The 22541-nt window shown below is 43.0% G+C and overlaps 3 protein-coding genes across 5 annotated transcripts in view; 1 reads left to right on the forward strand and 2 right to left on the reverse strand.

Annotated features, from left to right (window-relative positions):
• Window positions 1-253: 253 nt before the first annotated feature.
• Window positions 254-2860, forward strand: LOC135247802 (free fatty acid receptor 3-like). Its single transcript, XM_064321699.1, has 2 exons — window positions 254-261; window positions 1852-2860. The coding sequence occupies exons 1-2, from the start codon at window positions 254-256 to the stop codon at window positions 2858-2860; spliced, it is 1017 nt and encodes a 338-aa protein (XP_064177769.1).
• A 6424-nt stretch (window positions 2861-9284) lies between these two features.
• Window positions 9285-17332, reverse strand: LOC135247859 (Schwann cell myelin protein-like). The gene is made up of 7 exons (XM_064321823.1): window positions 16050-17332; window positions 13859-14218; window positions 13324-13617; window positions 11544-11807; window positions 10686-10958; window positions 9689-9961; window positions 9285-9289 (listed from the first exon to the last, which is right to left on the reverse strand). The coding sequence occupies exons 1-7, from the start codon at window positions 16189-16191 to the stop codon at window positions 9285-9287; spliced, it is 1611 nt and encodes a 536-aa protein (XP_064177893.1). The 5' UTR covers window positions 16192-17332.
• Window positions 17333-19030: 1698 nt separating this feature from the next.
• The window catches only part of LOC135236964 (sialic acid-binding Ig-like lectin 10), a 47746-nt gene continuing 44235 nt past the window's right edge, over window positions 19031-22541 (reverse strand). For all 3 annotated transcript variants that reach the window (XM_064303621.1, XM_064303637.1, XM_064303628.1), the window contains 3 exons: window positions 20361-20454; window positions 19760-19811; window positions 19031-19369 (listed from right to left, as the gene is read on the reverse strand). In XM_064303621.1, the coding sequence (XP_064159691.1) occupies window positions 19031-19369; window positions 19760-19811; window positions 20361-20454 (485 nt within the window). The remainder of the gene's footprint in view (window positions 19370-19759; window positions 19812-20360; window positions 20455-22541) is intronic.

Below are 22541 nucleotides of genomic sequence, written 5' to 3' on the forward strand. Positions count from 1 at the left end.
TTGGTTTTAAACTGTTTTCCTCGCAATAAGAGTTCACATTTAATGTCCACGACTTAGCAGTTGAATGATAAATGACATCAGCCAGTTGTAAAATGTGTGTTTTATATGTTCTGGTTGTTAGTTTAGCAGACACATGCCAAAACTTACCTCTCAGTCATTGTGCTTTTTTTTAAATTTATGACTTAGATTTGCCTAAACAACACTGATAGTAATAAAGTTCTTGTGTTAATGTTTTACTTTGTGCATGTGCAGTATGCAAGTGTGATGAATGATATACAACATGATGATACAACGATCAGAAGACTTCTATTGGTCCATTCCTGCAGTTCATTTCAATGCAGATATATGTTGGACCATACATAATTATTACTTTTTCATAACTTTTCAGTTTACTCTGTGGTTAAACAGCAGACTTCCTAAGGAATATTCCTAGTTGCTGTGCAAAAAAGAAACTTTTTTTCCCCATTAAACTTGCACACCTGTGTTTATGTTTAACATGTAGGCTTTGTACCATTAGCATATACACTGTTTCACTGATGCAGGCAATATGAAGAAAAGTTTGAATCTTTAAGCCTCCTCTGAAAAAAAAAAAGAAGCAAATCCTTTATGAAGGCACTTGTTCTATTAATGACGCACCGTTGTGGCTTGGAAACAGTGATTTGAACCATCTTTAGGCTATTAGTTGAACCATCTATTAGGCTAGTTGTCGGGGAACTTTCAGTGTACACCCTTGTATCACGCAAAGGTTTGGCATTGATGCCATAACCTGTCTTCTCTGCTTGTAGAGCATCACACTGTTGTGTTCAGCGATTACAGTGAGGCCCAGAAACCATTGGCCAGGGCCGGCCATGTTGTGCTAAAACATTGCAGAACGGCCACGAGGGCATTTTGCGAAAAGCTGTAGGTTCGTCGTGGTGCCTTTTTGCTTCAAAGTGGATTTTGTGTCCTAACCGACAAGCCCACAGTTAACACACACGGGACCCCCCTGAGGCACAGTGACTGTGGCGCTGTTGTCTGTTGTCAAACGGGGCGTCAAAAGCCTGGACTGAGAAGCTTGGCTTTGGGACGGGGGCCCTGTGGAGACTGCGTTTCCATAGGCCCCAGAACTTCACACCACGCCCCCTTGGTCTGAACACTCACCTGGCATGGCATTTCCAGGAATCGGTCTTCCTTGGTCTCCAGCACTGTAAAGCATCAGTGCGGTTTTGCATGTTTAGTTAATGATTGTTGTGTCCTTTCTTTCACCTCAGCTGTAAAGTTTCAGCCTACAGCCTACCCAACGAGACTCTCTGTGGATGAGTTTTACATATTACTTATCCAGAGTGACGCACATTGTATCCATTTATACAGCTGGATATATACTGGAGCAATGCAGGTTAAGTACCTTGCTCAAGGGTACAACGGCAGTGTCCTACCGGGGAATCGAACCTGTGACCTTTAGGTTACAAGACCAACTCCTTAGCCATTATACTACACTGCCGCCCTCACACAAGCACTGGCATGAGCGATTCGAATCCTGTCAAAGTGCACTTGGCCAAGTTACAAAGACCAGATATAGACCTCCTTTTATTTGTCGTTTTATGTGGATAAATGAATGAGTGTTTCAGCAGAGGGGTGTGGGAGGCAGGGACGAAGCCTGGCAATATTACATAGATGGAAAAATTACCTGTTTTGACAGGTAAGTGTCTGCTGTGCTATGGATGTGGTTTACTGAAGGGTGACAGGCGAATGTAAACAAAATAAATCTTTCTACTGTACAACGCTAAAGCTGACTGAACTGCACTGCAATGTACTGATATAAAGCCCTGATTGGTGAGCTTCTCCCCCAGGTCTCCAACTGCTGATCTAAAGGATGATACCGAGCCAGGTGCTGATACTGTCCGTCTACATCCTGACCTTCCTGATTGGCCTTCCTGCGAACGTCCTCTCACTCTGTGCCTTCAGCGTCAAGGTCCAGAGCAAGGCCACGCCCACCGACGTCCTGCTGCTCAACCTGACGGTGTCGGACCTCCTCTTCCTGCTCATCCTGCCGCTGAAGATGCACGAGGCTGCGTCCGGCATGCGCTGGGACCTGCCCTACTTCCTGTGCAGCGTCACCTCCCTTGTCTTCTACTCCACCATCTACACCAGCTCCCTCCTGCTGATGGCCGTCAGCGTGGACCGCTTCCTGGGCGTGGCCTTCCCTATTCACTACAAGCTGCTGCGAAAGCCCGTCTACGGCGTGGTGGGCGCCGCCATCGCCTTTGTGTTCGGCTCTGCCGGTTGCAGCATCGTCTTCATCGTCCAGTACCTGCAGCAGAGCAACTCCTCGGTCGACACCTCCGTCTGCTATGAGAACTTCACGCCGAGGCAGCTGGCGGTCCTCCTCCCCGCGCGGCTTTATGTGGCCTCCGTCCTCTTCCTCGTCCCGCTCCTGGTCTGCGCCTTCTGCTACCTGAGCTGCATCCGTCTCCTGTACGCCCGCCCACGGATCTGCAGCAGGAAGCGGCAGAAGGCCGTGGGCATGGCACTGGGCACGCTGCTGGTGTTCGTGGTCTGTTTCCTGCCCTACAACCTCTCCCACCTGCTGGGCTACCTGCACGGGCAGAGCCCCTCCTGGAGGTACTACACCGTTCTCCTCAGCACTGCAAACACCTGCCTGGACCCCATCATCTTCTACTTCTCCTCCTCCACCTTCCAGGCCACGGTTAAGCACTCCCTCTACAGGCTGCTGCGGTGCCGGCGCCAGACCGATTTATCGGCAAATGATCCAGTCAGAGCAGAGATGTCTGTGCTGCATCCCACCTCAGATGCCATTTTTATGAATGACAAACCAGATGGTCATCTAGGTATTCATATGCAAATAGAGAGAAAGGTGTGACACTCATTCATAAGAATACAAATTTACTTTATTGCGAATAAGGCAATACTAATTTCAGGATAAAGTACACTTACAGTTCTGTTCTCAATGCAGAAAGGTTTGTTCTTAATACTGACAGTTTTGTTCTTAATACTACAACTTTGTATCTTGATACTGAAAGTTGTGTTCTTGATACTTAAAGTTCTGTTCTTAATCCTGAAAGATTTCTTCTTAATACTAAAAGTTGTGTTCTTAATGCAGAAAGTTCTGTTCTTAATGCTGAAAGTTTTGTTCTTAACGCTGCAGTATTTTCTTTTAGAGTAAATCAAATTATGATCTACTCTAATCCCCCTTTAGTGAGAGAATTAGTCTAGCATCATGTCGATTTCAGTAGTTTTCCTTTAGTGTTGTCGCAATAACTTTCTGATGTGCATCAGTTTGTCATAATGTAATTTTTTTATGGAAAAGTGGCGACTGAAAGTTTGTTTCTAAAAACTGAAAGTTTTCTTAACAATGAAAGTTCTGTTTTTAACACTGAAATTTATTTTTCTTAATTCTGAATTTTTTTTGTTCTTAGCACTGAGAGTTCTGTTGTTAATACCGAAAGTTTTGATCTTAACATTGCAAGTTCCATTCTTAATTCTGATTGTTCTGTTCTCAATAAATAATTTCTTGTTCTTAGCCCTGTGAAAATGTACTTCATAGCATTTACAGTTCTGTTTGTTAATACAAAAAGTTTCCCTCTTCATACTTCTGTTCTCAATGCTGAATGTTCAGTTTCCTGTGCTGTTGATGCTGAAAGATACCTATTTAAATTTTGAGAGTGATCAAGAGCAATGCCATTTCAATGAGGAAATAAACCATCCCCTGGTGTTACAGGAAAGTAAGAGAGGAGAAAAGTGAGATTGTCCTTTGTTGAAGGGAGTAGAAATACCTAATTTCAGTATTTAACCATGAACTGTCAGCGTGTTTCACGTCATAGCTAACCTTCACCGGGGTGAAGTCCATTGATCTCCTTGAGGGTCTTGGTTATGAACTAAGAACCATGAACCATTACAAGTTATGAGCCTCATTCAATGAATGTTCAAAGCATAAGAAACTACTGTTACCAACCGAGAACAGAAAGAAAGTGGGCTATGACCATTGAGTTAGTCAGTAAAATCTGTGGTTTTGCTGCTTGCTATTTCTGTCACAGTTATGCCCTTTCTGGTACCTTTCCAGTCCCGTTTTCCCGAGTCCAGTCTCCAGTCTAGTCCTGTTCCGAGTCCTGTTCCTGAGTCCTGTTCCCGAGTTTTGTTCCTGAGTTCGGCCCCGTCTAAGTTCTGTCTTGTCTAGTCTGGGACTTCAGGAGCCGACCCTTGGGGGGGGATGGGGGTACTGTCACGATTATGCCCTTTCGGGTCACCAGAGGGCGACATTTCAACACTTCTCATGTTCATTGGCCTGATTGCTTTCTCCTGTGTTTGATTGTTTTATTGTGTTCATTTATTCAATCGTTGTTTTCACCTGTGTCTCGTTATCTGTCTCGTTATTCTGTTGATTGTGCATTGTGTTCTCCTGCGTCTTGTTAGCCCCCTGAGTATTCAAGTTCTTTGTTTGCCTGACTCGGGTACTGGATCCTACTCTTTTCTGCCCTCTTTGTGTGATTCCCGAGTTTCAAGTTTTTCGAGTTCTCTATGTTCCGTGCATGTCGAGTCCCCTGCGTGTTTCCTCGTTTTGAGTTTTTCAAGTGTTTTTAGTCCCGCTACGTTGTTTCAAGTATAGCCTTTGTTTGAAACCAGCCGTTTGAGCTTTGTGTGTTTTTACTATGCACTTGGGTCCTAACTCAACCAAACCCTGACATTTTCACCTTGTTTTCAGTACCAGATATTTCTCAGCTTTGTGTGTATTTCTTATACGTTTTGGTTGCACCAGTAGAAATGTAGAGATTTCTGATTGGGTGAATGACTTAGCCAGAAAAGGTTTAATTTTGACAATGTTTCTCAGATGATAAAAACAAGATTGGATAATCTTCTTTACATGTTGTTCTAGGTTGAGATCAGGATCGAATATGACGCCCAGGTTCCTAGCAGTGGGCTTTAGATTTGATGAGAGTGAACCCAGGTCAATTTCAATCTGGGCTCTGGCATGGAGTGGGCCAAAGAGTATAACCTCAGATTTTTTATCATTAAGCTGGAGGAAATTATCAGACATCCAACTTTTGATGTCCTCTAGACACTTGTGAAGGGTGGCAATGCTGGCTTGATCATTTGGGCTTATTGGTAGATATAACTGTGCATCGTCGGCATAACAATGAAATGAATGTTATATTTGCATATAATGTCACCTAAAGGGAGCATATACAGGTAGAAGAGGATAGGGCCCAAAATCAAGCCCTGGGGGACACCACAGTGTATTGGGGCTGGGGGGGCTGATATTGAATTGCCTATGCTGATAAGAACTTGATCACATGTTTCACAAACTATTGCAAAAAACACAAAACATGACATACAGTACATCCAGTATGTCAGCTCACAGCAATTAATTTCATTTATTTTAAAAATGACATTTTTAACATGTGGGCAAGAAAAAACAGCTTTTCACTTTTTGTCTTGTCTTCCTCAGTGCTTTTAATGTATTGTAAAACATTAAAGTGAAAATAGGACTCAAGTGAAAATATGGATGCATATGCATTCAGAATCATCTAATTGCATGTGGTCATAGCAACAGCCCTCCACAAGCTGAACACAGGGGAGTTCATGCATGGGAGAGCTCAGCGCATGTACAGGACAGAGCATGCACAGAATAGCTCATGCATGGGAGAGTGAAATTCACAGGATTTTTCATGCATGGGAGAGAGAATGCACAGGATCTTTCATGCATGGGAGAGAGAATGCACAGGATCTTTCATGCATGGCATAGCTCATGCATGGGACAGGGCATGCATGGGAGAGCGAAATTCACGAGATAGTTCATGCATGGGATAGCGCATCCATGGCATAGATCATGCGTGGGATAGATCATGCACAGGAGAGCTCATGCAGGACAGCACTGAAGTGGAAGCAGCAGAAGGTGCCGAGCAGGAAAGGCAGGTAAGAACAGGACCGAGGCGATCTTCAAGCGCATGGGGTAGGGGAAGTTCTCACGGCAGACACAGCTGTCAAGCACAACCCCGTCCACCGCCATCATGCTCTGTGAGCCTGCAGGGGGTCCAGAGGAGCTGAGCAGAGGGAACGCTTCGACGGGAAGACAAACTCGAAAATGCACGACTGCGGAAAACGCCAAATTAGGGAGAATTTTCTTTTTTTTTTAATGTCACAAAAAGGACAAATTTGGCTTTTTTCCGACCCATTTTTCCTAAATAGTGGCACCGTGCTCGTCGGTATGGCAGAAGAGTTTATCAGAGCTCGCCGTCCGCCACTGACCCCAAGCCACATCCCCCCGCAGCTGCAGACGTCTCCACACAAGGCACCTTTGGTCCCCAGCTTCTGGAAAAAAGTTTGAAACCGCCCCCCCAGTTCTCACTGTGACGGCATATCTGCGGGCTCTCCGAAATTTTCATAGATGAGGCCTCCATCAGAGTGTGTGTCCTGCGGAGAGGGAACATCGGCACGTCAGGAAGAGATGTCCGTGTCACAAACAGCTCCCTTGTTCTCTCTCTCTTCTCTCTTGTTCTGACGCTCTCTGTCTGTCTGTCTGTCTGCCTGTGTGTCTGTCTGCCTTTGCGGTTTCCTGGCAGAGTTGTGCCCTATGACTGGTTGGGGTTAACGTAGGTCAGTAAGCGGACATTCAAATTGGCTATTCAAATAGACGCATATATCAGTGGTTACGATAGGATGTAGGATGTGGGGTTTTTTTATTTATTTATAATCTTTCGCAGAATCACAGTGATGTGGAGGTGTGGGTATTTTTTAAATTTTGTTATATATATGTATATATATATATATATATTTTTTTTTTTTTTTCCAGAAGCACAGTGACATTACGTAGACCATATCTATGTCAGCAGCAGCTTAGGTCCAGGACATGGCTGAGTTTCTGTGAGCTCACTTCTGTGCACAGTCATAATCTGGGGTTGGGGGTGGGGGTCGGGGGGGGTGGGGGTGGATGGGCGGTTCCCATGTTTCTGAATGTGTCTCATCTCCTGCAAGACTCTGGCTCCATCTGCAGGTCATCTCATCTCATCTCACTTTGGTATCTGATTATCCACCACCTTCTATCACTGAATGTTCACAGAAGTACAGTCAAAGAGTAAAAAAAAAAAAACACAATCTAACTTATCATTACCGGCTTAAGCTTGCATAAGAAGGAATAGCATCATTCTGATGTTCAACAGTAAGATGGGCAGGTATTATTATTATTATTATTATTATCATTATTATATGAATTTAATGAATACTTCCCATTCGGTCCTGTGATTTTATTGACAAAGAACAACCTTAGACTTTAGAGTCTGCTCTTTATACCGCATTAGAAGACCTTTAGTGAATATAGCTGCAGCTGAAACAGAATTAGTTGTATATTTTTTTTTAAATTGTTGTAAATCTGGCCAATGCACATACCTGTGTTCTTTGTGGTTCTGGGATATGGGTCCAGTTACCATAGGTGGCTGAAGACTCAAGGCTGACCTTGTCCACAGACAGCTTGGACTCACTTGCTGCTGCCTGGTCCTAATTATGAATGAGTCAATGAGTAGCTCCAAAGCAGTCCTGTGATTTTATTAATGAATAGCAGCCTTACAGGGTAAAAGAACGTTCTGAACATTGCATTACAGTGTACGTTAGTGCTGGTCAGCTCTCCCACGTAAAACGGCGATTTTGCACCTCGACATCTCCAGTCCCAAGACCAATCTCAATGCCATTTCACAGGTGGACTACAATCGCTGTGGACTCGCCAACTACCCGATTTTGGCAGTGATACCTTAAACAATTACTATGGTGTGGAAATCCCCGAAAGATTATCATGTTCTTTGTTTTTTTTGTGAGTGTGTGACCAAACAGATCCTGACACATTCATTCTATTGGACGTCTTGAGACATGCATCCTTTTTATATATTCATACAACCTGATGGAGAGCAGACTGATGTTAGCATTAGGGCTGATCGATTTCATTTCCTGCCTTTTGTAGCATTCGGCAAATGCAAACATTTCACTTAAAAGATGTGATTTTGTTTATTTTTTGTGATTAATTGCAATCTGTTTAGTATATACAGTAGGGCTGTGTATTGGCAAGAATCTGGCGATACGATACGTATCATGATACAGGGGTTACGATTCAATATGTTGCGATATATTGCGATACTGTAAGCAAGGAGACATATTGCGAGTAGCCGGTATAACTCTTTCGGATTCAGCCATCGGTGGTAACGTTACTAGTCAGCTAGGCTTGCTAATGCTAACGGTAGCGGTGCACCCTTATGCTACTTCCTGTCTCGGTTTACGTTGTTACGTTGGAGTGGAAGAGTCAAATGGCTGAAGATAGATTACAACACTGCCATCTAGCGGCCGGGGGTTTAAACACAACACAAAATGAGCCACTGTCTGCCACGAATCTTTGTACAGTGTTTTTGAGAATCGATGCAGCATCACAAAACACAATATCGCGACACACAAGTGTATCGATATTCTCTTACACCCCTAGTATACAGTAGTAGCTAAAACAGGAAAGTATTTGACCTGGATGTGCACTTTTGTACGTCGCTTTGGATAAAATGTAATGTAATGTTATATTGTACCTGTGTTCTGTGTGCCAGCGGAACCCCGGGCCAGTCACTGTAGGTGGCCAGTGGCTCAACGCTGACCTCGTTCGCCTGGTTGTCGGACCTCTTGGACGCAGTCCACGTGACCTGGGGCATGCCAGGCATAGACCCTCGCTCTTTTTTTCTGGAGAGAGGAGAGATTAAAAATGGAAATAAGTGGTAACAAACTGGGAAAAAAAAGTTGTCATTGACACCCTCAGTGTCATAGACATTTGATCCTCGACACTAATTCCCGGGGCTCATTTTCTGTTTAGTCGGTCCTAGACAGCCATGCCATTTGAATAACCGTCTTAAAGGACAAGGCTTGCTTGCACTATTTTAAACACAATCCATTTATGCAGCTGGATTTTAACTGAAGGGATTCAGGTTAGGTACCATCCTGAACAGTAATGCGGTGTGTGGTGCCCCACCTAGAGCTAAGAGCCTTATAGTGGCAGGCCCTGCCACATTTTTCGAAACTACGGGAGGTTCTTGTAAATAACAGTCTTGAATATTGAAACAGTATTGTGATTTTCAGAAGGTGCATCAATTTGGACCGGTTCAATAAGTCAACAGATGGGAGACCACCTGGTAAGTCTATTCTAACATCTGTTGTGAGACTTTTTTTCCCTGACTCATCCCCCACTGTCATCCTCACACTATGATATCATAATCATGGTGTCCGCAATGCTTTATGACTCCTTATGAGCCTAGCTTTATGACCATAACCTATTCTGTAAAGACCGAATTATGATCATAATCATATCGCAAACTTTTTTTCACCTATCATTTTGCAATACAGAAACACAACCACTGCTGACAGTATAGCACACCCACACAGCACTGCTGGCAACACCCAAGAAAGCGGCTGACCTTTAGTAGAGAGAGAGAGAGATTAAAAATGTCCCATCTAAAGCACAGCTGCATATTATTACTTATGCTGCTGCTACAACTAATAATATTCAGATTAATGCTACAAGTAGTACTATTACTACCAATAAAAAAATGTAAAAATAATACAAGGAATATAATAAAAAGACACTACTGCTATTATTATTATTATTATTATTATTACTATTAACAATAATAATAATAATAATAATAATAGTAATAATAATAGAAGGTGTTCTCACTGAGTGTGTTGTTTATTGGCAGGTTGTAGGTGACGTTCCCTATGGGGTTGTATGCAGTGCAGGACACATTGAGCTGCTTCCCCAGAGGCCCTGTCAGCACGGCCGATGTCACGGCACCCTCCTGCTCGACGACAGAAGCAAAGGATGCTGGGGGGTCGTTGTTGTTGACGGTCCAGTGCAGGGTGGCGTTGGGACTGGCCTCCACCCGGCACACGCACCTCAAAGCACCACCGGTCACAAAGCAGGTGCTTCCAGGCAGGATGACGGGAGAAACTGGAATGGAGGAGGTGAGGGTCATGTGACAGAATTCATGATATCATTACATCGCTACCATAATATGGAAATTCTTCTTCTTCTTCTTCTTAATTATTATTATTATTATTATTATTATTTATAATAATAATAAATAATAATAATAATAATAATAATAATAATATCATTTTAAATCCAAAAAGTTGCTTACAAAGACAACAAAAAAAGATAAGACACTTAGTTAAATAGCTCCAAAGATACCATCTAAAACCATGAGATCAGTCAAGTAAAATATATTAAATATTGAGCAGCGCAGAAAAATGTACCAGAATAATTAGTTCTAAGAACAAATTTACCCAGATGCAGCAAACACCTAACACCTACTGCTGTCCAGTGTAGAACAGTTCAATGATGTCACTGCTCACAGTCAGTGAGCACACAATGATTGGAGGTCAGTATTCTGGAACTGACCTTTAGTAGAAAGAGAGAGAGAGCTTTAAAATGTCCCATCGAAAGCACAGCTGCATATTATTACTTATTATGCTGCTGCTACAACTAATAATATTTAGATTAATGCTACAAGTAGTACTATTACTACCAATAAAAAAATGTAAAAATAATACAAGGAATATAATAAAAAGACATTACTGCTATTATTATTATTATTACTATTAACAATAATAATAATAATAATAATAGTAGTAGTAGTAATAATAATAATAATAATAATAGAAGGTGTTCTCACTGAGTGTGTTGTTTATTGGCAGGTTGTAGGTGACGTTCCCTATGGGGTTGTATGCAGTGCAGGACACATTGAGCTGCTTCCCCAGAGGCCCTGTCAGCACGGCCGATGTCACGGCACCCTCCTGCTCGACGACAGAAGCAAAGGATGCTGGGGGGTCGTTGTTGTTGACGGTCCAGTGCAGGGTGGCGTTGGGACTGGCCTCCACCCGGCACACGCACCTCAAAGCACCACCGGTCACAAAGCAGGCGCTTCCAGGCAGGATGACGGGAGAAACTGGAATGGAGGAGGTGAGGGTCATGTGACAGAATTCATGATATCATTACATCGCTACCATAATATGGAAATTCTTCTTCTTCTTCTTCTTCTTATTCTTTATTATTCTTCATTATAATAATAATTATTATTATTATTAATAATAATAATAATAATAATAAATATTAATTATTAATTAATTAATCCAAAAAATTGCTTGCAAAGACAACTTAAAAAGTAAAGACACTTAGTTAAATAGCTCCAAAGATACCATCTAAATCCATGAGATCAGTCAAGTAAAATATATTAAATATTGAGCAGCGCAGAAAAATGTACCAGAATAATTAGTTCCAAGAACAAATTTACCCAGATACAGCAAACACCTAACACCTACTGCTGTCCAGTGTAGAACAGTTCAATGATGTCACTGCTCACAGTCAGTGAGCACACAATGATTGGAGGTCAGTATTCTGGAACTGCATTGCTTTCAATTACCAGCAGTGATTGTTACATCAGCATTAGAATAGTTCAGTTAAGAACATTCCAATCACACACTTGTGACCTCACACCTTAAAAGGGGTAGTGAAAACTGAAGTGTAAGCTCACATTGGACGTTGAGCGACAGCCAGTCCGACTGGCGACTCCCAAGAGGGTTCTGCGCGACGCAGGAGAAGGAGGAGTCTCGCCAGACCCTGGGTACAGACACCTCATCCCGAGACGAGTTCAGCTGGACGGTCTCTCCGCCCCGCCTCTCCAGCCACCGGTAGACAGTTGGCGGGGGGTTGCCGTCACCACTGCACCTCAGCATTGCCGCCTCTCCCTCCTTAACAACAGGCATCTCGGCTGTGAGGTTGACGTCTACAGGGGCGTCTGTCACCATGGAGACAACAGGCAGCTCAAATGAGGTCAGATATTTCTTAAGGACAGTGATGAACTATATTAATATAAAGTTAGGGCATTTGTCAAAAGGACAGCGTATTGTTGGTTTAAAAACCATTAGCACCTGTCTTTTATTTGTTAATTTAGCTCACTTGTTTGTTAGTATATTGTACCTTTTGAAAAATAGGTTTTTTTGGAATGTTTCCTTTTTTCAATATACTAAGTCAGTATTCTAGAACATTGCTTTCAGTTACCAGTAATGATTGTGACATCAGCATGTGACGGAGTGGGGAATTAGGAAGACCAGACGCGACAGAACAGGGTTTCAAAAAAGCTATTCCCCACTAAGAGAATAACCACCAAGTCTCGAAGAGAGACACAGGGATATGGGAGGAAAATAGAAAAGAAACGGGCTTCATTCCACGGGAGACTATCCCAAATAAATAAGGCAATCTGCTAAACCGGAAAATGCCGAACTGAGGAGAAGGAGTAAACGAAAGCCTATAGAACACAAACAGAGAAAACAAATGCACCCGAAGGTGAACTAAGCGACAGTTCCACTCACAGGAGCTGGAACTAAGTGACCTAGAGACAGCTAACATGAGCTAGGGCGACACTACACCCGCAGTTCTCTCTCTCAATGAATACCTCCTGAGACCAACCCGGATATTCGGAGTTCGTTCAGTACCAGTGCCGGCTCTTGTGTACAGGCGACACTAAAGTGTCGTTTCTCTGTGAACACAGGCCTTAAGTTAGGTTTGACAGGTGCAACCGCGAACGCACTAAACACGGCTGCAGACCTCTAACCAATGAGCGCAGGAGGACTTGCAGGCAGAGCGAAATCTGCACGCGGAAGACCCATTTAGCTAAATTGATGTGGCGCACTCGAATTAGTGAAGCAGGAGGGGAGAGGAAACGAGGCGGGTGATACATCCACCAAAAACCACGACACAGCACTAGAATTTTCAATTAAGAACGTGCTAGTCACACAGTCACACATATTTAGAAGATGTATTTGTGACCTAACACATTAAAAAGCCCCATGGCCTCTGAATCATTGCTTGGTTTTAGCGTTTGTTTGCCTATTCTGCCGGCTTTAGTGTCTGGTTTACTCCTAGTTGTTTCTCAGCATTTGGTGTTTTGCTTGTTTTCCTAGTTGGACAGTTAAACACTTTTGTTTTTTTGCTTACGCAATTGGACCCGTACCCCGAGCGCTTGTGGCATTATTAAAATTATTTTAGTACATTTCTGGAGTATTTAAAACTAATTTATCACGATATTGCACTCCATCATCATCACATATGGGGAAATTTCTGAATCATTGCCACTTTCACAGTAAATTGTTTATAGCAATAGTATATTCCATTTTCAGTAATAGGAGAAGACAAGTACAGGTCTATTAGAAGGACTTGTGGGAAAGTCGGGGGTCACTAGGGTGAGGGGTGTCAGCCCTCCTCCCCCCCGTATCGTGGCAACGCACTGGGAGGGAAACGCCCGCCGGACTCACGTGAAACATCCAGCCGGACGACCTGCCGGATTTCGCGGTCAAGCCGCACGGAACAGGCCACCATCCTGCCGTTGTCCCGCCCCGACGCCCTCCAGCTCGCCGTCGCCACGGACACCCACACGCCCCGCGGGACGTCTGCCGCCGTGGTAACGCTGGAGGCATGTCCCTCGGGCAGGCCCGCCCAAACGAGGGCCAGGGGGGATGTGGGGCAAGAGTGAGGCACGCTGCAGTTTAGAGAGACGAGGGAGCCTTCTGTCATCGGACCCTGGATGGATATTTGGGGTACTTCAATTCCTGCAAATGAGAGATAAAAGCGTCTGCTAAATAAATGCAATGTAATGTATGCCATTATTATTATTATTGTTATTATTATTATTAACAACAACAACAACAACAACAATAATAATAATAATAAAGCAATATATAAAGATACATGCAATTGTGCTAGAATGTTGGAACCTGGAACCTTGCTGGAATCTTGGTAGTGCTTATGTGTATCAACAGACCAAGAGGCATTAAAGTAAGGAATCTTCACCTGTAACCTTGAGCACTACTGTTTGTTTGTGAAACTGCTGGCTGCTGGACTCATCTGGGTTGATCCACGCGTACAGGCTGACGCCATCGTCTGCTTGCCTAACGGCATCGATCCTCAGAGAGCAGTTCCCCTGCCGAGGGGAGCCCAGCACCGACGTCCGTCCCCGGAACTCATTTAGGACCGACCCCGGGTTCAGGCCGTCGTACACCTTGGGCCATCTGAGGGAGTGGTACTGGTACCAGACAGCCCTGGTGTGAGGTCCGGTCTGGCAAGGGATGACCACGCAGGTTCCCTGCACAGCGGAGATGGTTTTCGGCACGTTCAGCTTCCAGGTGACACACAGGGCTCTGAGGACACGCCCTGAAAGGAAAAGCAGGAAAAGGACAAACAAAAAAAAAAAAAATCAAGAATATATCAGACGGCTTTGGTGGTTGTTTCAGTGTTTTGCGATTTTGCAGGTGGCACTACAACTAGAGCACCTGAGGACACTCCCTGAAAGAAAAAGCAGGAAAAGAACAAAAAAAAAAATTAAGAATATATCAGACGGCTTTGGTGGTTGTTTCAGTGTTTTGCGATTTTGCACACAAAGTGGTGCTACACGTAGAGCAGGGGTGTCAGGCTGAATCCTAAGGGGGCCACAGTGTCTGCAGGTTTCTGTGGTTTACCTTCAGCCAGCAGCTAATTAAGACCTTGAAAACAAAGTGTGTGGATTTCTTGGGCAGTCAATGACTTAAATTAAGCACTGGTGCTCAGAACACCCCGAAAACCAGCAGACACTGCGGCCCTCCAGGACTGGAGTTAAACGTGCAGACACTGCGGCCCTCCAGGACTGGAGTTAAACCAGCAGACAGTGCGGCCCTCCAGGACTGGAGTTAAACCAGCAGACACTGCGGCCCTCCAGGACTGGAGTTAAACCTGCAGGCACTGCGGCCCTCCAGGACTGGAGTTAAACCTGCAGACACTGCGGCCCTCTGGGACTGGAGTTAAATCTGCAGGCACTGTGACCTACAGAGTCAGTTGCATGCGTGTCATGCACACGGCTGCAACTATTAATTCTCAGGCCTGGGACAAAATATAATGGGAGGGCCAATAAATTTTGTAACCAATTAAAAATAGTTACACCCTATATCCTGGGCCCCTCTCCGGCCTGGGCAGTTATCCCCACACCCCCCGCCCCCCCTTCTGTGACCCTGGTCATGCATATTAAATTGGCAGCCATAATAGACATGCCTGCCAAATTTTGTGAGTTTCTGAGCATGGGAAAGGAAATATAACAAATGACAGAAGAAGAAGAAGAACTGAACAGTGAGGTTTCACAAATGCCAAAATTTGTGAAACCTCACTGTTAAAAGCCTCAACCTGAAACTGAAAGAGGTCCTGTAAGGAGCCAAACCTTTCAGTCATGTTCCAACATAATAATAATAATAATAATAATAATAATAATAATAATAATACATTGTGTGCTTGTGTAAAGCCCTGTAAAGGGGGGATTTGTATGAAAGATACACGGACACAAACTTTCCTCAGATCGTGTATGTAATGACTGAAACCTCAAGATGACCACATACAATTAATACATATGCTAGGACAAGCGTTACAATATGCACAGTTCTCTTAAATGTTTACAGTAGCCTACTGGAGTATAACGAAGACTCATAGACTGTACTGAAATATTACCATAGAGAATGTACATCAAAACAGCAACCTGAATGTATATTCTATGACTTAGCACTAGCGCTTGCATTATAATGTTTTCAACTTTGAATACCGGCAATAAAATGAAACGCATTCAGATAACCAAATACGGCAATTCACAAAATAAACTGTAAAGAGCTCGTTTCTATGGTACTGATGGCACTAACTCATAATTTATAACATGCAACGCTAACAGTATACTAAATTAATAGCACAGATATATCAGCAAACATGCATACATGATAGTATACAAACTACAGTGGTAATCTTATGATTTTCCTCACAACATTACTCCCTAAACGACTGCGGTTTGCACACATGGGAAAGGAAATATAACAAATGACAGAAGAAGAAGAAGAAGAAGAACTGAACAGTGAGGTTTCACAAATGCCAAAATTGAGCTATCACTGTATCAGAATGTACATGTATATAAATTTAAAAACATTTAAAAGTGATCAAGAAATAAAATAAAAAGATGAATCATTTCCTTGGTTACCTGCCAGGATCAGACAGAGCAGTCTGGTCAGTCTGTGTGCGTACGTGCTGCAAGTAGGAAACATTATTTTTGCAGGAAAGGAACTCTGTCTACGCATAAAGCCTCCAGCTCCAGATGTGGCTCCAACCCTGTAATGAAGCATCTTTTTAAATTACAATTTCATTCAAAATTACAAAACCAATTGTGTGTGCATATCTACAACTTTGGTTGTCTTAATTTCAATTTCTTGAAATCTGGTTTGTTAATGTTTATTCAGATAGGTCGGCAGAGTATTTATTTTGTCGCCATAAATGTGGTATGTTAAATTTTATGTCATTAATGCTTCAAGTTGTTAGATATGTGATTAGAATGTTCTTAACTGAACATTCTATCGCTGATGTAACAATCGCTGCTGGTAACTGAAAACAATGGAGTTCTAGAACACTGACTTTTTAAAAAAAAAACATTCCAAAAAACCTACTTTTCAAAGAGTTAATATTAATATTCAAACTACTGTTTATTTCCGCTTTTAATTGGCTACTTTTTTTATTCAAAGAATGTGAACGGAGAGGCTATTTTTGAAGAATCTGCATGATTTCCTGTTACTTATCTTGCTCTGGTCCAACTCACAAATGCTATACATATTTAGAGGAAGTCTCAGTACCCTGGCTAAACATCATTATTTAGAAGGCAGGATGATACAGTAAAAAAAGACAATGCAAGAGTAATGTAATAGGAAAAGATCAAACCCAAAGCTCAAAGAGTGGAATATTGTAGGAACTGATTCATGCTCAGTTGTGATGTTTCGGTCTGTTTGGTAGTGCTGGACTATGGTACATAGTTTGAGAAGGTTTAGATTTTTTAAAAACAAGATTTGATGTGCAAGCTAAATAAGTGTATCTAGGCCGCTAATCTATTGATCCCTAAATATGGCTGGTGCAGAACAATTAAAACACATGATAATGCAGTCACAGTTCTAATCATGAATGCTGCTGTCTGGTATTTAGGAGTAGACATACTATTTAACTCCTTCATTTACATCTTCTCCTACGGTATCTTCGATGCTGTAAAATGGCATTTGAATATAGTTAATTGGTATCTGTTTCAGAAGAGTATTTTGAAATTTGGTCAGAGCGTTCTCTTACCTTTGCAGCAGCACACAAACGCTTCAGCTGAGCTCATCTGAGTTCTTTTATAAATGCGCTCTGCTATACACAGCCTCTGATTCTTGCCTCTAACAGGAACCAAAAGCCTCAACCTGAAACTGAAAGAGGTCCTGTAAGGAGCCAAACCTTTCAGTCATGTTCCAAATAATAATAATAATAATAATAATAATAATAATAATAATACATTGTGTGCTTGTGTAAAGCCCTGTAAAGGGGGGATTTGTATGAAAGATACACGGACACAAACTTTCCTCAGATCGTGTATGCAATGACTGAAACCTCAAGATGACCACATACAATTAATACATATGCTAGGACAAGCGTTACAATATGCACAGTTCTCTTAAATGTTTACAGTAGCCTACTGGAGTATAACGAAGACTCATAGACTGTACTGAAATATTACCATAGAGAATGTACATCAAAACAGCAATGAGGTCAAGGTCCTAAGCAGACCAGACAAGTTCTTCCTCACCAATATCGACAAAACAATTTCTATATGGACCTCGCCGTGTACCCGGGGGCATGGTCAATGCTGAAACAGGAAAGGGCCTTCCCCAAACTGTTTTCCACAAAGGTGGAAGCACAGAATCACAGAATGTCATTGCATTAAGTTTTGCCTTCACTGGAACTAAGAGGCCTAGGCCAAACCCAAGACTAGCCCAAGACAAAGGGGTGTCTAGATACTTATAAAATAGGTCATAAAATAATAGTTCTACCTGCTAACAACGGAAACAAGACTCTGTGACTCATTCTCTGCTCTGTTCCTCAAAGATGGTTGAGCACATGGCAATGTTAGCTTGCAAGTCAATGCAGAATTGTGTAGTTGTAGTCAGACTGTCGTCCATGTGGGAACTAACTGGACAGGGAATTTGATAAAGACACAATTGCATCATCTACCGGTGTGCAGTGTTTATTTTTTTCACCGATCTGGGCCACAATGCATTTTATATTAATGCCACCAAGGGGTGCTGAGGTGTAGGCAGTGTAGGCTGTACAAAAATGGCAGTTAAACAACATCAGAAACAGACTTTATCATGACAGAAAAGCACTTCCAATGTTAAACAGTTTTAATAAATTACATTACATTACTTTAGCAGACAAGCTTATGCAGTGAAATTGCAAAGAAAGAAAAAATAAGTGCATATATATTTTTATGAACAACAGTGCTGCAGACCTGGCTGACGTTTCCATACTAGCAAGTGTATAACATCAGAAAAAAGCTAATGCAAGCAATTATGGCAACCACAAAATTAAATACGAAGGTCCTTCTTTACAAAAGGTCATGTGGGAGTGCTCTGGGTTCCCCTCCATTTCCTTGTTCTGCCCCAATTCCACACACAGGCTTGCTGTCTCCATCACCACACGTTGCATGTGCCTGACGAGTGCCCCTACGACCAGCCACCCCTCTGGCCACCAAACGGGGGCCCCTCCCATTACCCCCACTACCCCTCCCTGTATCTCTACCTCTCCCACTGCCGATCCCACTACCCCTCTCACTGCCCATCCCTGCATCTCTACCCCCTCCCCCTATTCCTCCCCCTACCCCTCCCGCTACCCCTCCAGCCTGTCCCATCCCAAACCCTTCCCACTACCCCTCCCTGCATTTCTACCCCCTTCCCATATTCCTCCTGCTACCTCTCGCCCTATCCCTCTCACTGCCCCTCCCTGTATCTCTACCTCTTCCCCCCTGTCCCTCCCCCTACCCCTCCCACTGCCCCTCCCTGCATCTCTACCCCCGTCCCCAGTTCCTCCCCACTACTCCTCTCACTGCCCCTCCCCCAACCCCTCCGACAACCCTTCCTTGTATCTCTACCCCTCCCCCTGTCCCTCCCTCTATCCCTCCCCACCCTCTGCCTTCCCTTTCTTGTTTTTGCTCTTCAGTGCCACCTGTGAATAGATCACGTCGGCCCCTCGGCCTGCAGCCCCATCCCAGGCATCCTGGCCCTGTGTCTCCACGGGCCGGGGGGAGTGCTTGATCGAGGCGTAGTGCATGGCTTCCAGCTCCGCCCTGTTTTGGCCCTCCTCCCGGGGCGGTGTCTGTGGGTCTGTCCCTCCCAGCTGTGGGTCCCTGTGCTGGGCGGTTGCCACGGTGTGGTTGGCGTAGACGGAATCTTCTTCTGCTGCTGGGGGGGGAATCTGGGATCTCTTATCTGGGATCTTCTCTGGGATCTTCTGGCAAGATTTTTGCAGAGTTCAGACTTCAGAGGGAGATACTTGAGCAGATAATACACTTAAGTGCAGGTCTGAATTTGGCCCTAACTCATTACAACTATTGAATATGCCTCCAGGCATTTGAATGCAGGCATACTGTTTTCCTCTCTGATAAAAGTCTCAACAAAGTAATTGTTTAGGCGTGTGCGTGCGTGTGTACATGTGTGTGTGCGTGTGCATGTGTGTGTGTGTGTGTGTGTGCGCGTTTGTGTGTGCATGCGTGTGTGTGCGTGTGCGTGTGCGTGTGTGTGTCTGCATGTGTGTGTGTGCGTGTATGTGCATGTGTGTGTGTGTGTGTGTGTGTGTGTGCTGTGTGTGTTCATGTGTGTGTAACACAGGCCTCAGACTCACCCTCTTTGTGTCCTTCATTCTACTACCAGAACACTGGCTGTCTCTCTTTTTCCTAAAAACAACAGGGAACGTCACTGCTGACACACAGCGCATGCCCCACTCACATTATAATCACCATGGAGATCAGTTTTACATTTTAAGCTTAGGTTTTTTAAGCTATAATTCTTCGTTTTTATATTTCTTTATATTGGAAGTTGTAATTGTGCTTCAGCATCACAAGAGGGCGCACTTTAGCAAACTATCAGCCAATCTAAACCTGCCGAATAGGAGTGGTTTGCAGCCTCCCTGCTTCAGCTCAGGGAGAATGAATGGTGAAAAAACCAAAGAACCAATCTCTGTTGGTGTTGTTCTGTCTCTTGCTATCAACACACTCTGTGATTGGTGGAGCTCATGGTTTTTTTTTTTTTTGGGAGTAAGGAGACATCACAGACACCACAACACACAATAATTATCTGTGCTTCAGATCAGGTGACCAACACATCATTCAGAAACCACGCCCCTTCACCCCGCCCCAACAAATCACAAGTCAGTTTGGCCAGTGCAATCGGTGACAATGAATAACCTGCACACACACCGGCCCTACAGGAATGGAGTTGCCTACCCCTGCTTTTGAATGGCCTTCGTGATGAGGTATATTATCGCCATGGCACCGGCACCAGCAGCTGCACCAATCAGCAGTGAGGTAATGCTGAAACCTGAATAAGGGAAAGTTCAGTTAGATAATGAGAAATACACTTCAGACAAAAAAAAAGACATTTATTCACGCAATCACATTTCTCAAACGTGAGCCGAACACATTTGATAGTAAATCGCTCATAAATGCATTTATGATAACAATGTGGGTTTTAGCAGTTTTTTTCCAGTTCCCAGTAAGCACACATACTAGCGCAAGACAATGTGTGCTAGCTGGGCTTGTTTGCAGGGTCAAAACTGATTTCAGGGGCACTAAACTCATTTTGTGTGCATCAATAAAAATAAAAAAAATGGTTGTAAAGCTTGTTTGCGCTCTTATAATTCTATTCATTTACATTACATTACATTACAGGCATTTAGCAGACGCTCTTATCCAGAGCGACTTACACAACTTTTGTACATAGCACTTTACATTGTATCCATTTATACAGCTGGATATATACTGAAGCAATGCAGGTTAAGTACCTTGCTCAAGGGTACAACGGCAGTGTCCTTACCCGGGAATCGAACCTGCGACCTTTCGGTTACAAGCGCAGTTCCTTACCCACTTTGCCACACTCCGTCCCATTTACACATATGTTTTTCTGTATATGGAGCAGGGCAATTGCGGTGGTGACATGATGAATCTGGTCCTTTACTTAATATTTACACAGTGAAATGCTTAATGTTTAGCACTGTACATTTCACTGAGTGAAAAAAAAGAATAGAAGTTGGATTTACTTAATGAACGTATGGCTAGTGGTTGCACGCAATTAAGTATATGTGACGTCTTAAACTTAAGTAGTTAGTCACAACGTACTTAATACTATTGCGTGCAGCCACTGTCAAACGATGTATTTTTTGAGTGTAGGCAGGACATAGTGAAAAGCTACAGTCAGTTTGCAATTTCAATACTACGGGCTGGTAGCGTCCAGTCCGAGTAACTGATGTGAGCAATTTACTGGTAGTTTGTAAGGAATTTGCATGTCAATGATTCTGTGGTCTGACATGCCCTAGGCAACCCCCCCCCCCCCCCCCAAAAAGAAGTGTGGGCCTTGGTCACCCCTGAGTTATAGCCGTATGGGACGTATTTAGCAGAGGAGAATAAGTGGCTTCAAGACCTGTCTGAAGGAGTGCCTACTCAGTATTCCAGCAGTTTAACAGTTCAACACCAAAAACTACTGAGAAATCTCCCTCCTCACTGACTGGTGTGACGCCAGGGTTTCTGTCCTTTAAGTGCCCTACTGCAGCAGGTGCTTTCATCTATCAACACCTCAACCCCCGGACCCCCCACACACCCCAATGGATTATCTGAATGACCTGTTTTGCCTAAGTCACTTAAGTCACAATCCAGGGTAATTTGACATGTAACGTACAATATTATCACATTATTTAAATTTGGGCTTATATTTCGCAAACATGAATTACGATTTCATCAGTCAATCGAGGATTGAATCATCTTGGACCACTGCACACCAGACCTGGTACGAATTTGTATTCGTACTTGTATTTGAAAATGTAGTTAAATACATATTTCATGTATTTTCAAATACATTTACTAATGAAATACTTTGTATTTGATTTATTTAAATTCTTTAAAACCAAATACTTTCCCAAATAGTAATTAAAAAATACATACCTTAATGAATTCTATCCTGGGAAACCAAATCATTTTTCTAATATTATTTAGACACTTTAAAAAAAACATTATAATACAAATACAATTTTATAATATTTTGAAATATTTCAGTGATAGACAGTAGAATGACCGAGCCAGCAACAATGTAGGCTTCATATCAAAGGGGGTATCCCATAGTCCTTGACAGCATACATTTTGACCAAGGCGATTAAAAGATAAAATACTTTGACATCATATTATTTAAATGCATCTTGTTATTTAAAAGAGTTTTGACGTTTTATTCCTGCGTGACAGTGATTGTTATTATAAAGACTGTTGGTTTATTTTGTGTGATGTCATACTGGTTGTTTTTGTTTTTACTGTGTAAAACTGGTCATGTGACTTGGTATGGTGACCAACAAGTCATTTTAAAAGGACAGAAGTCCACATTGAATTTGTACCCTGAAGTAAATGCTTCAAAATGTGTACCTC

The sequence above is a fragment of the Anguilla rostrata genome, chromosome 1 (genome assembly GCF_018555375.3).
Source record: "Anguilla rostrata isolate EN2019 chromosome 1, ASM1855537v3, whole genome shotgun sequence".
NCBI classification, from domain to species: domain Eukaryota; kingdom Metazoa; phylum Chordata; class Actinopteri; order Anguilliformes; family Anguillidae; genus Anguilla; species Anguilla rostrata.

Excerpts from the sequence above, each read along its gene's own strand:
- LOC135247859 (XM_064321823.1), bottom strand. The coding sequence starts at position 16,191 with ATGCTTCATTACAGGGTTGGAGCCACATCTGGAGCTGGAGGCTTTATG. Across the intron at positions 14,219-16,049 it reads GCTCTGTCTGATCCTGGCAG|GGCGTGTCCTCAGAGCCCTG; the intron begins GTAACCAAGGAA and ends TTTTCCTTTCAG. Across the intron at positions 13,618-13,858 it reads AGTAGTGCTCAAGGTTACAG|GAATTGAAGTACCCCAAATA; the intron begins GTGAAGATTCCT and ends TCTCATTTGCAG.